General features: G+C 43.3%; 1 protein-coding gene across 1 annotated transcript in view; it reads left to right on the forward strand.

Moving 5' to 3' along the window:
• Positions 1 to 2,989: 2,989 nt before the first annotated feature.
• Positions 2,990 to 14,045, forward strand: part of RHEB (Ras homolog, mTORC1 binding) — a 40,613-nt gene continuing 29,557 nt past the window's right edge. Inside the window, exon 1 of the mRNA XM_080936335.1 lies at positions 2,990 to 3,417. Coding sequence (XP_080792461.1) covers positions 3,366 to 3,417 — 52 coding nt within the window. The 5' untranslated portion in view covers positions 2,990 to 3,365. The remainder of the gene's footprint in view (positions 3,418 to 14,045) is intronic.

Below are 14,045 nucleotides of genomic sequence, written 5' to 3' on the forward strand. Positions count from 1 at the left end.
TGAGAGTTACCTTGATCGGGCTGTTCCTTCACAGCAATGAAACCTGAAGACAGACACCTCTGAGACATGACAAAATAGTCAGATTTGACTTTGGCAAGATTAAGACAAATCTAGTTAATCTTCTCTCATCAAATATTTAAAACAAAACAATAAAACTTTTAGATACTTCAATTAAGGTCAAGATTTTCCATAAGAAACAATTTCACAATATTTTTTTTAATAAACAAGGAATTTTGTCTTCTTTTGATCCAATAATGGGGGTGGAGAGAGGTCACAGGAAGTCAAAAAATTACACTGTAGGCTGGTGAGATGGCTCCAGGAGTTGCAGTACTTGCTACCAAGCCTGATGACTTGAGTTTAAGTCTCAGGAATCCAGATGGTGGAAGGAGAGAAAGAGACTCCCAAAAGTTGTCCTCTAGCTTCCAAATTTACATTGTTATGTATACACACACATAAACACACATAAAAATAAATAAAGTATAAGAAAACTGTGTCACAACTGTAAGTCTGGTACTTTGCAAATGTTCAGAAAAAGTCAATGAGAGATATTACACTATAAGGCTGGTTGTTTTAAATAATAGCCACAAACCCCAGAAATACCAGCAAAGACTATCTGCCCAAGTCATGTGTTTGGCATGAGCTCCTCAAGGAACAATGATCATTAACTGAACTAATTATATTCTCTCTCTAGAGATTGAAATGAAAGACTTCAGAGTTTTAGGACTCGTAGGAAATGAACAATGTAAAAACATGAAGAAAAGGGACAGAATACTGAAACTGTATTAGCAGAACTTTGGGATGCTGACTGGAGACAGCTGCTCTTCCAGCTGCTTAAATAAGTTAAAGAGCTTTCTCAGCTGGTTGTGCCACTTTCGAGTCAAGCATTTCCCCTGGTGCTCCTGTCTGGTTATAGGCATTTCTATGAGTGCATACCAGTGGTATCTTAGGTAATCAGAGCCATGTTTGTCCTCACATGTATGTGTCTGTGTACCATGTGCCATGTAGTGCCCACAGAAGCCAGAAGTGGGTTCATATCCCCTAGAACTGGAGTTACAGCTGGTTATCAGCCATTATGTGGGTGCTAGAAAACAAACTGCCCTCTGAAAGAGCAGTGTGTGCTCTTAACCACTAAGACATCTCTCTAGGCCCCTGAGCCATCGTTGAAAGTGAATTCAATCCACTCTGGAATAACAGAATCTTCTAAATGTTCGAATCTGACATCTAAGAGCTTCAAGTCAGCAACTAGAAAGTCCTTGAACGTTATAACTACTTCTTTGATTACTAATATTCATAGCCTCAAGCAGTATTTTTAAACTTTTTGGGGGAACTCAAAGGAAGCTATTTCTGAGCAGATATCAGAACACAATACAGTAACATAAATGTATAAATATACCCAACACACATATAGACCTTCACTATGCATAGTATGTTGTTTGTATCCTGTTCTATTTAGTAGTAGTAGTAGTAGTAGTAGTGGTAGTAGTAGTAGTGTGCATAAAATAGGACGGATGTATTAGTCAAAGAACGAGTCAGTTCTTTTTCCATCTTGGTATACAGGGATCAAAGTCAGGCTGTGAGGCTTGTGTAGCAAGTGCTTTTACTGGCTGACACAACGTGTTGATCCCCCCTCCCCCGCCCTCCAAGGTAACCCTATACTACATTCACTGAGGAATTTAGTGCTATGGGCTCAAGATCAGTGGTGGATTGGGGGAATCTGCTGCATATACATTTACCTGAGTCTGTTTTAAAATACTTAAGATAGTACTAAGGGTAAGGCTCAGTTGTCTGAGTACTTCCCCAATGTTCATCCAATCCCTAGCACCGAATATACATGGTCTGGAGGCCGGTAATACCATCACTTGGACAAAGACCTGAGAATTGAAAGATCAAGGTAGCAGGAGAGCATTTAATCCCAGGACTTTGGAGGCAGAGGCGGGTGGATCTCTAAGAATTCCAGGCCAGCCTGGACTACATGAGATCCTATAAAAATAAGTCTACTGGGAAGGACAAAAAAATTAAGGACAAGCATGCTGTCCTCTCTTGGGATCTTTATTTCCAGGCCTAGCTTTTAACTTGGGCTTCCATTAACTAAACCTAGGGGCCGGCTTTCCTTCCTGTTCTTCAATATGAGGACATCCCAGCTCCTCTAGTTCTCGGAAACAAGGGTTCTCTGCCAGTACGCCTGTTGTAGAAAATATGACAGTCTTCCCTTTTCAGGCGTGGCCCGCCCACACCAGACAGCGAAGCCGCCTGCTTTTTCTCAGCGTTCTTGACAATGGCTGACTTTCACGTTTCTCCAGAAATAACCTCTCAAGGGTTCAGTATGAAAAGACGCGCTGATCCGGCTGCAGGATTCCCACGCGTGCGCCTTTCGGTGAGAGGTGCGCGCTACCCAGCGTGTTGCCTCTGAGTCCGCACCAGGACTGGCCAGCTCGCGCTGCTTTTAATGGGGTTTCTGACATTTGCGATCTGCACAGATTCCATTCTTCCCACAGTTCCTCAGCCACGAATAAAGCTTAGCCACCACCCACATTAAGCCCAGACTAAACCTAACATAGCAGGACGGTATTTAAAGTATAGACAAGAGGGAAGAGAGGTGACAGCCAACCTACAGTCAGTCAGCTAGGGCCACGCGCCTCGCGCCTTTTAAGGGCCGGTAGGCGCAAATCGGCCAACGGCTCGTCACTTCACCAATCACCGCGCTCCTCTCCTCTGGTTCCGCCTCCGCACATCACATCAGCCAATCACTGGGGTGTTGCTCGCCCGCCCACCTGCCGGTAGGACCACACTTTTGGACCACGCAGGCGCCCGGCGGTGCAAAAGAAGCTAGAATGTATTTTTAGCTCCTCGCTGAGCAGCACCCCTTCTAGGCTCCACCCCCTCCTGACCCCCAATAGAAGACGGAGTTTCCATTGCGTCATCGCGCGGCAGTCTGGAAGCCCTCCAGTCAGAGCTCGGGAAGGCGTGTCGTAATTAAAAAGCGGCGGAAGTAGGTGGGAGGGTCATGACGCAGCGAGTTTTGGTCGTGACTTTTCCGGGGGCTTTGGGGCGTCTCCGCTTTTTCCCTTTAAAGTAAAACGTTCCCCCGACGCACCCCCGCGCGTTCCGGGCCGGGAGGCGGTGGCGGGAGGCGACGCAGACTCGGCCGCGCGCGGTCACGTGGTTGTGTTGTTGGGGGAGGGCCCGCGCGTTCGGTTCCGGGCGGTTGAGCGAGCTTGAGAACGAGCGAGCGAGAGGCAGCCGCGCCCGCCGCCGCGCTCTGTATGCCGCGTTCCCCCGGCGCACCCGCCGCCGATAGTCTGAGCCGGAGGAGCCGCCGCCGCTGCGGTTGATGTGGTTGGGCCGGGGCTGAGCAGGCCACCAAGATGCCTCAGTCCAAGTCCCGGAAGATCGCCATCCTGGGCTACCGGTCTGTGGGTGAGTGGCGGCCCCGGCGATGCCTGGGTCTGAGCCCCTGGACGCGGACGCGCCTGCGAAGTTTGTGGCGGCGCGGCCATGTGGCGGGCGGGCGGGCGGCGCGCGTTTCATAACCTCCATTTTGAGTGGAGGCGGTGGCGCCTTCCCCTGTCCCCGGGCGCGGCGGACAGGTGGCGGGGCCGCAGGCCGAGGCGGCCGCGTCCTTTCTCGGCATGGGAGCCGTGGGCCACTGCACCGGAGTCCTGCGGCTCGGAGCAGTCTTTCGGATACCCGCATCTGTCCCGACTTCTCTGAGCACTGTCTGTCCCCACCCGTCTCCTCAATCCCACAAACCCTGAGCATTTCAACAAAGGAAACCTCTCCTTGTGACCTTTATCTGTAAAGAAGTTAAACCTTATAAAAAAAAAACGGGGAAACTTCCAAGACGTTTGGCCACCAAGTTTTCCGCCTCCAAGAAACCTAGACTGGACCCTTCGTGTGCCCGCTAGGTAGCAGCTGGAGGCCAGCACAGGGAAGGCGAGAAAGACATCTCCGAAGTCTCTTCGCTGTCCTATTTTCCCCCACTTTGAGGAGAAACAAGGCCAAGCACTTGGAACGAGGCTGTTAAAGTAATTCAAAAGCCCCTTTGTTTCCCCAACACCACCACGGAGCGATTGACATACATTTTAAGCTGCTCCTACTAGTCACCTTTTTGCCGAATAGAGGTGGGGTGGGGTGGGGAGGGAGCACGATGTCGAGACAGTATTCAGTCCATCCTGTGAAACAGGATGTATGAACTTAACCACGTTGCAGGGTGGGTGAGGCTTTGTTGTCTTTGACACACCGGAACCTGAGAGAATATCATGTTCATCTTTAAGTGCTGTTTGAAAGATGTAACTGTCTCCAGAAAATGTGCTATTGACAGAGGGACCACTGAGATGTGGTGAAGCTAGTGGGAGGTGGAGAAGGAGGTGGCAGTAGAAAGCTTTCCCCTCTGGACAGACTCCTTTTAGGCTTTTCATTCTGCGTTCTCGCCCCTGCTTTCCACTGCTGGTGCCAGGGTCTGTGCTCTTTGACCGAGATCAGTCTGGGCCTGCTTACTCATCCTTTTCACCATCTCTCCTCGAGAGCTGGTGCAAACCTTCAGGAAGGGAATGGAAGATCGGAGACAGTGTGAGAGGTGAAGGTGCCTAGGTAACACGTGCAGAGTGCACTGCTAAGTGAGGCGTTTATATTAGGAAAGTGTAGGTGCTTTTACAATTGCAACTCTAGAGTTAACATGCACAAAATTACCGTTTCAGTGTCTGTGACCATTTACTAAACACCAATATGGAACTCCTGGTGTAATCGGTGTTGGTTGTCTGGATCATCTGAATTCCCTCCAAATTTGGAGAATGAGACCATGATGTAACCTGGCTGTTGATTGAGTACCTTCTAATCAGATAAATAAACAGTGCTAACTAGTTGAAGATGGTAATCGTGAGTGTGAAAGGCATAAATAAGTCATAAGTAGGAAGGCTACCTATTTACAATCCAAGAGAATATTCTACAGGTCTGGACTTTACTCTTTTCTAATTTTTGAAATGGGTCTAGTGTTATGTCTCCTTTGCTAAAGAGCTTCTATCAATAGAAACCCATCTTGATTGTTTAGGCAAGGTCTTATGTAACCCAGGTAGTCCTGGACTCACTGTATAGCCTAGACTGGTCTTCCTGTGACAGCCCCACTAGAGCTGGGATAGGTGTGCCTGGCTACTCCTATCCTCACAGACATACACTCTAGGCTGCTGGTTGTAAGTGTAGTGCTAGCCAGCGGAGGGACACAGGATTATAGATCTATTTTCAGTGCCCCCAGTGTGCCACAGCCTGTTTCTCCATAGTTGTTTCCAAGTGTAATGCCTAAAGTAAGATACTGTGTTACTACTAATGTTGCATTTGCTTTCATTTGAGTAGAAGTATTTTATAGTTTATGAATTCTTTGCAGAGGAGTGGTTTGGTCTTTTGCCAGCATGATTGCATGCACTAGCCACTCTTCCGAGAATTACCTACTTCTCAGAACTTAAGAGATATGTGTGGTGCCAACATATAGAAATTTCAATGTTTCTAGATGTATGTGTGTGTGCACAGATGACATGGATTGGGGGAGAAGGAGAGATTTATTCGAAACTATGTCTTTTATATTCTCTTGAGTAAATGCTGTTTTTTTGTTTTGACTGGACTGCTGGGCATTGTTACTTGATCATGCCACAGACTTTTGTTTGCCTCCAGCAGAAACTGAAATGTGATTGTTTTATTAGGCTTTCAAGTTTTCATTTGCTTTTGAGACATTGATAAACCTATCAAAAGAGTTTAAAATGGTACAGTAAAATTTCCTTCTGCAGTACTCTCCCGATATTTGCAGTAGGGAAGCTTTTATGGACCTGTCACCTCAGTGTCACCTGTAATTCAGTCTGGCTTTTATAGAGGTCCTTTTTGTTCATTTTGGTGGTGGCCATATGCAGCAGCTTCCTAATGGTGCACTGTTGTTACTACAGCTGAGGATTCCTTAGTAAGGACTCCTCCAGTCAGAACTGTCAGAAAGTAAACTGTCTTCCATCTGGTAGTCTCTCTGGAATATCTTCCAGGGTGTTGGTAATCTAGTTTGCCATTAGATCATCTTTCAAAAAGCTTATTTGTGCGTAATCCTTATATTGCTAAAAGGGATGGGAATCACAGGAATTCGGAAGTTTATAAAATGAAATGGTTTGGTAAATGGCAGTTCAGCAAGAATAGATAAATTAAACCTTTTCAGAACACAGGTGATGCTGTTGGATTATTGATAGGTGTATGACATTTTTGATTGTTCCCAATAGAACATAATCACATTGGATTCTGACCCTTTCAGTTATCCTGTTCTTTCTGACATGATTTGTTTGAGAAATGTGAGGAATAGGAGGGAAGCTCAGTGAGTAGGGTGCTTTCTGTTTAACTGTGAATACCTGAGTTCCAGTGCCCAGAACCCACGTAAAGCTGTGCAAGGCAGTGTGGTGATGGGGACAGAGAAGTGGGGCTTGTTAACCACCTGCCTGTCTAGAAATGGAGATCTTCAGTCTCAAGGGAATCAGGTAGAGAGTGACAGAACACCAGACACCTCTTTCTGGTCTCTGCATGCCAACACACACCTGTACACATGTGAGTATTCCACACTCAAAAGAAGTTTAGTGCCTCTGTGTGTGTGTCTTTTTAAGAAATTTAAAAATTTTAAACATGACTTGCCATGTACTTCCCTACTAGTGTATGAAATTAGTGTGTGCTTAGTAGCATGCGCTATGTTACCTACCTCAGCAGAGTAGTTCAGTAGTGGCTATTTTTGTGAATCTTTACCAATCCTATTCATTGTTCTGTATAAGATTAAGCAGAGCTTCTTGTAACTTCACTGTATGATTACAGTCTTAGTGCATGTGCTGCTGAAATGAACATTACTATTTTATTAATTTGCTGGAAAGTTATGCATATCAGGCATGTGGCGGTCAGGACAGCTTTTGGGGATTGGTTACTTTCTTCCACCACATGGGTACTGGGAATTCAATTTTGATGTCCATGTGTACCAAAAAGAAGATCTGTGCTCATAGGTAGTTGTTACCAGTCAGACCCTGGCAACCACTATTTTGCCTTCTGTTTTTTATTGATTTACTTACTCTGAACATTTCATGTAAAGGCATCACACCTTGTTCCTGTTTGTGGCTAGATTAATATTTCATTAATGTGAGCTTATACTACATTTTCTTCTTAGATATATGAATTGTTTATACTAATTGTCTATTAAAAATAATGGTGCTATAAACATCCCTGTACAGACATTCCTTTGTTTTCATTTCTCTTGATTATTCCCTAGGAATGGAATTGCTGAGACATGAGGTACTCCTGTTTTTGACATTTTAAGGAACTGTCAAACTTTCTACAACCTCTCCCTTTATGTTTCTAATAACAATGTATTAGGCTTGGAATTGTCTCCATCTTTGCCAACTCTGTCTGCTTGGCTTTAGCCATCCTAGTAGGCTTCAAGGATATATCTGACTTATAAACAGTTTCTTCCATCTATGGTGGTGAAGTTGTGCTTCCATTTTTCTTAGCTTGGTACTCAGGATTCACTGTAGGGCTTTGCTTGAGGTCTAGTTTAATTGTTTCCCTTTTGCATTTTGTGCTTTTAGCATCATGTCCAGGGCACTCACAGCCTAGTGAGAAACAGTGTAGCTTTACTGCTGGTTCTTCTGAGTGTTTTATAGTCCGCTCTTATCTTTAGGGTACAACTTATACCCTAAATTATTTAGATTGATTTATTTTGTATAAGTGTTTTGCATGAGTACATACAAGTCTTTAAGATAAAAAGAGGCCATTCCTCTGGAACTGTAGTTACAGGTGATTAAGAACTACTGTGTGGGTGCTTGAAAATGAACCTGGGTCCTCTGCAAGAGCAGCAAATGCTCTCTACTGAGCCATCTCTTTACTCTAGCCCCCAGCAAAGAATCGCTTAATAATTGATTTTTAAAAGCAGTTAATTTTCATCTTCCATTCCAGTATAAGGCAAAAAATGGCCTTTATTGGATGAACGATTTGAAATGGGTGGTGGGAATAGTGGTGTTAGTTTTGCTTAGGTTTTCAAGCCAGGATTTGTAAGAGAGTAAAGGGGTGTGTTCTATGGAAGTGTGGTGAGGTGTGGGGGCAACAGGGATGCCTCTGGCAGAGCCATGTTGGGCATCCCTTCCCCCTGAGGGACCAGCCACAGGATGGTATAGTATAGAATAGAGTTTATTCAGGGCATGGGAGGGGAGTGAGGGTAGTAGGAGGGAGAGAGAAAGTAGAGGCCGGCTATGAGCACATGGAGAGGGGAAAGGGAATGGAGAGAGGAGAGGAACAAAGGGCTAAGAGCAAGAGAGTTAGGAGGGGGCAAGCAGCCCCTTTTATAGTGTCAAGTAACTGTACGGTGAAGTTTACAGAATCTTAACAGGCCTAGAATTCACAGAGATCCGCCTGCCTCTTGCCTCCTGAGTGCTGGAATTAAAGATGTGTACCACCACAACAAGATGGATTTTTAATAGCTCTTTGAGGTGGTGGCATGTTTTTGGTGTGCACTGACCTTTTCTAAGTAGTAATCATAGTCTTTTATTAGTATATTTGAGACAATCAGTTATGTACATGGGTTTGAGGACAATCTTATGCAAGTTGGTTCTCCTGTGTGCAGTCTGCAGTCTTGTTATCTGTCCCTTTGAATTAAACCACATTGTTCTGCTTTACACTCTCAATAGCTCTTATACCTGACTGATTCCATCCTGTGGAACTTAGGTCATCGGTCCCCTGTTACACAGATCATCCATATGTTGGTACATTTAATGTGCAGATACTTAAACATTACATTTGCTGCTGGGCAAGGTGATGCACACCTATAATCACAGCACTCAGGAGGCAAGAGGCAGGTGGATCTCTGTGAGTTTCAGAACTCAGAGCCAGAGCTGTTGATACACAGAGAAACTATCTCAGAAAAGAAAAGGAAAAAAAAATTAGATTTACCAACCTCAGAAAAATCTTAAGTATTGATGTGTTGTTAAAAGCTTTTCCAGGGGCTAGAGGGATGGGTCAGTGCCTGAGCTTCAGGTTCAAGCATCTATGTGCAGCTCAGAACAGGCTCTAATTCCAATTCTAAGGGAATTTAATGCCCTCTTATGGCTTACTTAGTACACACCTATAATACAAAAATTCATGCAGGCAAAACACTCGTGTTAAAAAACATTTTTAGTTTAAAAAATATTGGTTAACACTTTTCCAGGCTGAGTCTGAGAGAGTAAGCCCATAATCCTAGCTACTTGGGAGTCTAAGAGAGGAAGATCGCAAGTTCAAGGCTGGCCACAGTAACTCCAGAATAAAAACAGAGGCCAGCAATATAGCTCATGAGTATTGCATCTGCCTTCCATGTTCTGGGCCCTATTAATTCCCAGTACCACTAAAAGGGAATGGAGGTGCTTTTCAAAATTCTGATTTCTTCCTTGATAGATGTAGTTCTGACATTGTACTAACGGTTTATACTTGACTTGGTGACCTCCTTTCTCCACTCAGAAGGGTGGAAGGACAGTAAGGGAAATAGGGCCAGCTCAGTCAATAGGTTCTCCAGGGCAGAGTGAGGATTAAAAGGGAAAAAAAAGACAATTAGACAACACTGTAGCATGACTGCAGCCAATTTTCAGGCTGAAGCAGCATTTATTATTTTCCAATCTGCTTTTAAACTACTTTAAGTACATGCTGACTTAAAATAATAAGATCAGTTCTGAGTCAAGGAACAAGCAAGGCAATAAGCAAAATCTTGTAAACACTTTTCTAGGGGCTAAGCAGGATGAACAAGACAAAAGGACTGCCACTTATGCTTCCGCTGAGCCCTCTCTGAGCTTCAAATGTAAATGTTCTTAATCCAGGCCTGTTTCCTGAGCCCAGGCCCAGAGTCCGATTCCTGCCTTGAGCTTATTTCTTTTGTCCTGGCCTGTCAGATTCCCACCAAGCAGCCCCAAATAGCTTTCCACAAGGGTCTTAGCCTAGGCTAGCCTAAAACTGAGTAAATTTCCCTGCTTCTGCCTATTAGTGTTGAAATTATGTGAACATGGTTGTGCCCACTTGAGATCTGTTTCTTTAGTGTCTTAAAAAAACCATCTGCCAGAATTGAGCTAAGTAAAAAAGATGTGCTGATGTGGCTGGTGCAGACTCTCGGTTACTCTGTGTTGTATTTCTGTGTGTAGCAGCAGTGCTTATTCAGACATGCCATCTCATCCTGCAGAATGGCTTCTTGTGCTTTTTTTCGGTTTGTTTGCTGTGTGTGGCAGTGCTCCTGCCGTGGTGCCTCTGTCAGGGTCAAAGAGCAACTTTCAGACATCTCTTTCTACTGTCTGCAGACTTGCACAGCAAGCACCTTTAACTGTTGAGCCACCATGTTGGCCCTGTTGGAGAATACTAAAAGATGTGCAATGGTCAAGACCCAGTAAACTTAATCACTCTTACTGTGTTCTTAAGGCTGTTGGCAAATGAACGTGGCTTATCCCTCTGTGAGTGTGGTGATAGAATGAAATGATTCGCCACTTGGTTTGTACCTACTGTCTTGGTTCTTGCTGAAGGGAAGCCCACACAAGCATTACCACTGCATTTGCATCTTTTGTACAAATATGAACATAATGCAGTGGCTGACGTAGTGATGTTTCCACTCTGAGTCCTGGAGAAGATCTAGAAGTCCAAAGACCACAGCCTCTCACTGTTGTATAAAATTGAATCAAAAGTGGGTGCACTGTAGGTACGATTAGCAAGAATATGTGTAAGCTTCCTAGGCAAGATTCCCTAGTATTCAAGAGGCAAGGAGAGTTTTAGCGAGGCAAGAAAGATCTTGGCATGATTGAGAACGGAAGGAAACTGGGGGTGGTGGTAAAGCATAATGAGGTGAGAGTAAAAAATGAAGTTGGAAAGGCAGGCACAAGCTACAGAGCCTCAAAGGAACTTTGGAAAGTCATTCATGCTGAGTAGGAAGCTGTGAGTTGCAAAAGGAACTTTGTATGCATCTCCCGTGGCCTCGTGTGATGCTTGTTGGACGTGTTGCCTTTGTACTTAATAATGGTGAGGTTTCCAAAGATTAAATAAAATTGCCAGTGGCAGCATGCCACCAGTATGCTAAAACGGGTGTGTATTACCAGCATCACTGAAAGCTGGGGGAGTTACATAAATTAACAGCAGCTGGATCACAAAATGAGAACCATCTGCCTCTACGTATTGTAGTATAGGAAGTTATTATTGTGCAGTGTTTTTCTTAATTGAAGGTACAAAATAATGAGCTGTTAATGTCTAATACTGTCCATAAGTGGATTGTTACCTAGTTCACTAAATGGAAATTGAATGTGGTCATGGTTGTGGGGTGGGAAGCATTGTGAAACCTTTGGTTTGTTTGGAAGTGTCACATTAACTCTTAACACTTGATAAAGTGCTCCCAGGATTCCTAATCAAACTAACTGAAGCAAAATGCTCAGTACTTTTATGTTGCATGAATTGTTTCATTGATAATGCAGAACACAAAGAGCTTTAAATATCATTATTACATTTCAAAATTGTAAATTTTCTTCAGCTTCTGAAGTTTCCTATAGGGCATGGGAGCTTTTATTATTATTATTGTTGTTGTTGTTGTTGTTGTTGTTGTTATTATTATTATTATTAATGTCTCTCTACATAGCCCTGGTTGTCCTGGAACTCACTACATATAGACCAGTCTGTCTTCCAACTTACAGAGATCTGCTTGCCTCTGCCTCTTGAGTGCTGGGAACAAAGGTGTATGCCACCATATCCGGCTGGGAATTTTAATCTAAATTGATATTAGTTCAGAGCAGGAGGCTTCTAGCCTTTGTATTTTCCTGTGGCTAGAGCAGAGTGATGAGCTCTTGATGAAATGAACTCCCAAGAGTCCTGATGGCTTTGTTTCTTAACTGTAACATCTCCCTGTAATGAGTCTAAGCTACCATTTCTCTTTGTGCTTGTCTGCAGAAAGACTCCTGATGGATTTTAAAACATAAATTTTTAAATACTTTTGTTAAATTCGGTTTTTCTTTCAAAGTTAGAGTTGAATATTAACTGCATTGATAGCATAATAAATCATTTGTAAACAGTATGCAAGTACTGGCTTTTACCATTAGTTTTTCTAAGTTTATGTCTTTAAATGTGCTCAGCTGTGTGTGTGTGTGTGTGTGTGTGTGTGTGTGTGTGTGTGTGTGTGTGTACACATGTACACATGTACCTGCAGACAGTATGGTGAGTTGTCAGAAGACAACCTAAGGAAATCGGGTTTTTTTTTTCCCTTCCCTTCTATCATGTAGGTTCCAGTGGTGAAACTTGGGCAAATTGGGTTGTTGCAGGCACTCTTACCTGCTGAGCCCTGTCTTGCTAGCCCCTATTTGGCTGGTTTTAAAATCTAAATTACATATGAAACCTACTGCAAAGATACCAAACTATGGTTTCTCTTTGTTGGCTACAGTTTTTATAAGTGACTGATTTAAAATATACAATGTAGGCATGCTTATGCATGCCTTGAATCCTGTAAACTGGAGACATAGGCTGGTTGACCTAGTGAGTTCAAGGCCAGCCTGGTCTACAAGTGACCAAGCCAGAGCTACACAGTGAGAGCCTGCCAGAAAACACACAAACACACTTGCTAAAGTTCACTCATGGTAGCTAATCTCCATGGCATGAGTGGCAGTGGGAAAATAATCTGCATTTTCCAATTCCTCTTTTGAGAACAGAGGCAGGAAAATTTCTTCGTGGATGGACCAGACTTCATTTCTAGATAATTTCTTTCTTGGTCTCTAAGGCATAGATGGGTGAATGACTGATTAGATATTTTAGTTTTAGGATAGTTACACTAGACCTCTCTAAAGGTATTAATTTATCCCTGGTGCTTAACTTATATAAGTTTAGTTTATACAAATAGGATACTTCTGTTACAGTAAAGTTTAATTTAGCTCAATATATCTAAAATACTTTAATTTCAACATATATTTTAAAAATATCTTTATACTAAATCTCCAGACTCTTGTGTATACATGTCACCTGTAATTTATTAAAATCTGTTCTTGACTTTCACCTTGGCTTATCTTCTGTTAGTCATCCTAGAAAAATGAGTATTCTATTTTGGAAATCAATTCCCAAACCACTGACATTTAATAAAACTCCTCATTTATGTAATTTAGTCATTCATTCTTGTTTGTAGCATAGTGCTTGGCAGTAGTAGGTACACAATGATATTTGAATGAATAATTGTTTGAACCAGTTTTACTTAGTTTCCCTTGTATTTATCATTTAAAATAACTATACTTTCACTCTTCTACTCTCTGCCAGTATCTTAAGGTTGGGAATGGGTGTGAGAAAATGCAAGATGATGTCACCCCTGCTTAACTCCTAGAAACAAGTGAGATGGCGCATGTTTTCAAACTCTAATGAAAGTGTCTCTCAGACAGTTTTCTGTTAACAGTTTTCTGTTAAACAATTTGGACTAAGGATGTAGTTGTTATAGTACTTGCCCGCCAGCGTGAAGCCCTGGGCTCTAACCCCTAGCATCGTGTAAAATCTGATGTGCTGGTGCATGCCTATAATCCAGGATGTGGGAGGTAGAGGCAGAAGAATCAGGTGTTCAAGGTCATCCTCAGCTTCCTAGCAAGTTTGAGATGAGACTAACATTAGACCTCATCCTTAAAAGAAGCAGGAGGAGGGACAGCAAGCCACTCATGGTGGCACACAATTTAACCCGAGGCAATGTGCCCGAGAATTTAAGGACAGTCAGAGCAAAAAATAAGGGGAACAATTTTGCACTGTTGGGATCCATGCCCTCCTCAGACCCTGTGCTGACAATGGTGTTCATGTTAACAGTCATTAGCACTTTCCCAGAGTATACATGAGTTCTTGTGTGGCTCCTTTGAAATGGGGGTGCTGACATAGGTATATAGTCTCTAGCCTCATATGTACACCTTCAACTCAAGATAACAGGACTAGCCAGACAGCTTAGTGTGTAAAGGTGCTTTCCAGAAGCCTGGTGATCTGAGGTCAAGCCCCAAAACCTACATAGAGAAAGAATATACTGAGGAATTATGTTGGTTTATTAAGGTGGT

The sequence above is a fragment of the Micromys minutus genome, assembly GCF_963924665.1.
Source record: "Micromys minutus genome assembly, chromosome: 23".
Classification (NCBI taxonomy): Eukaryota; Metazoa; Chordata; class Mammalia; order Rodentia; family Muridae; genus Micromys; species Micromys minutus.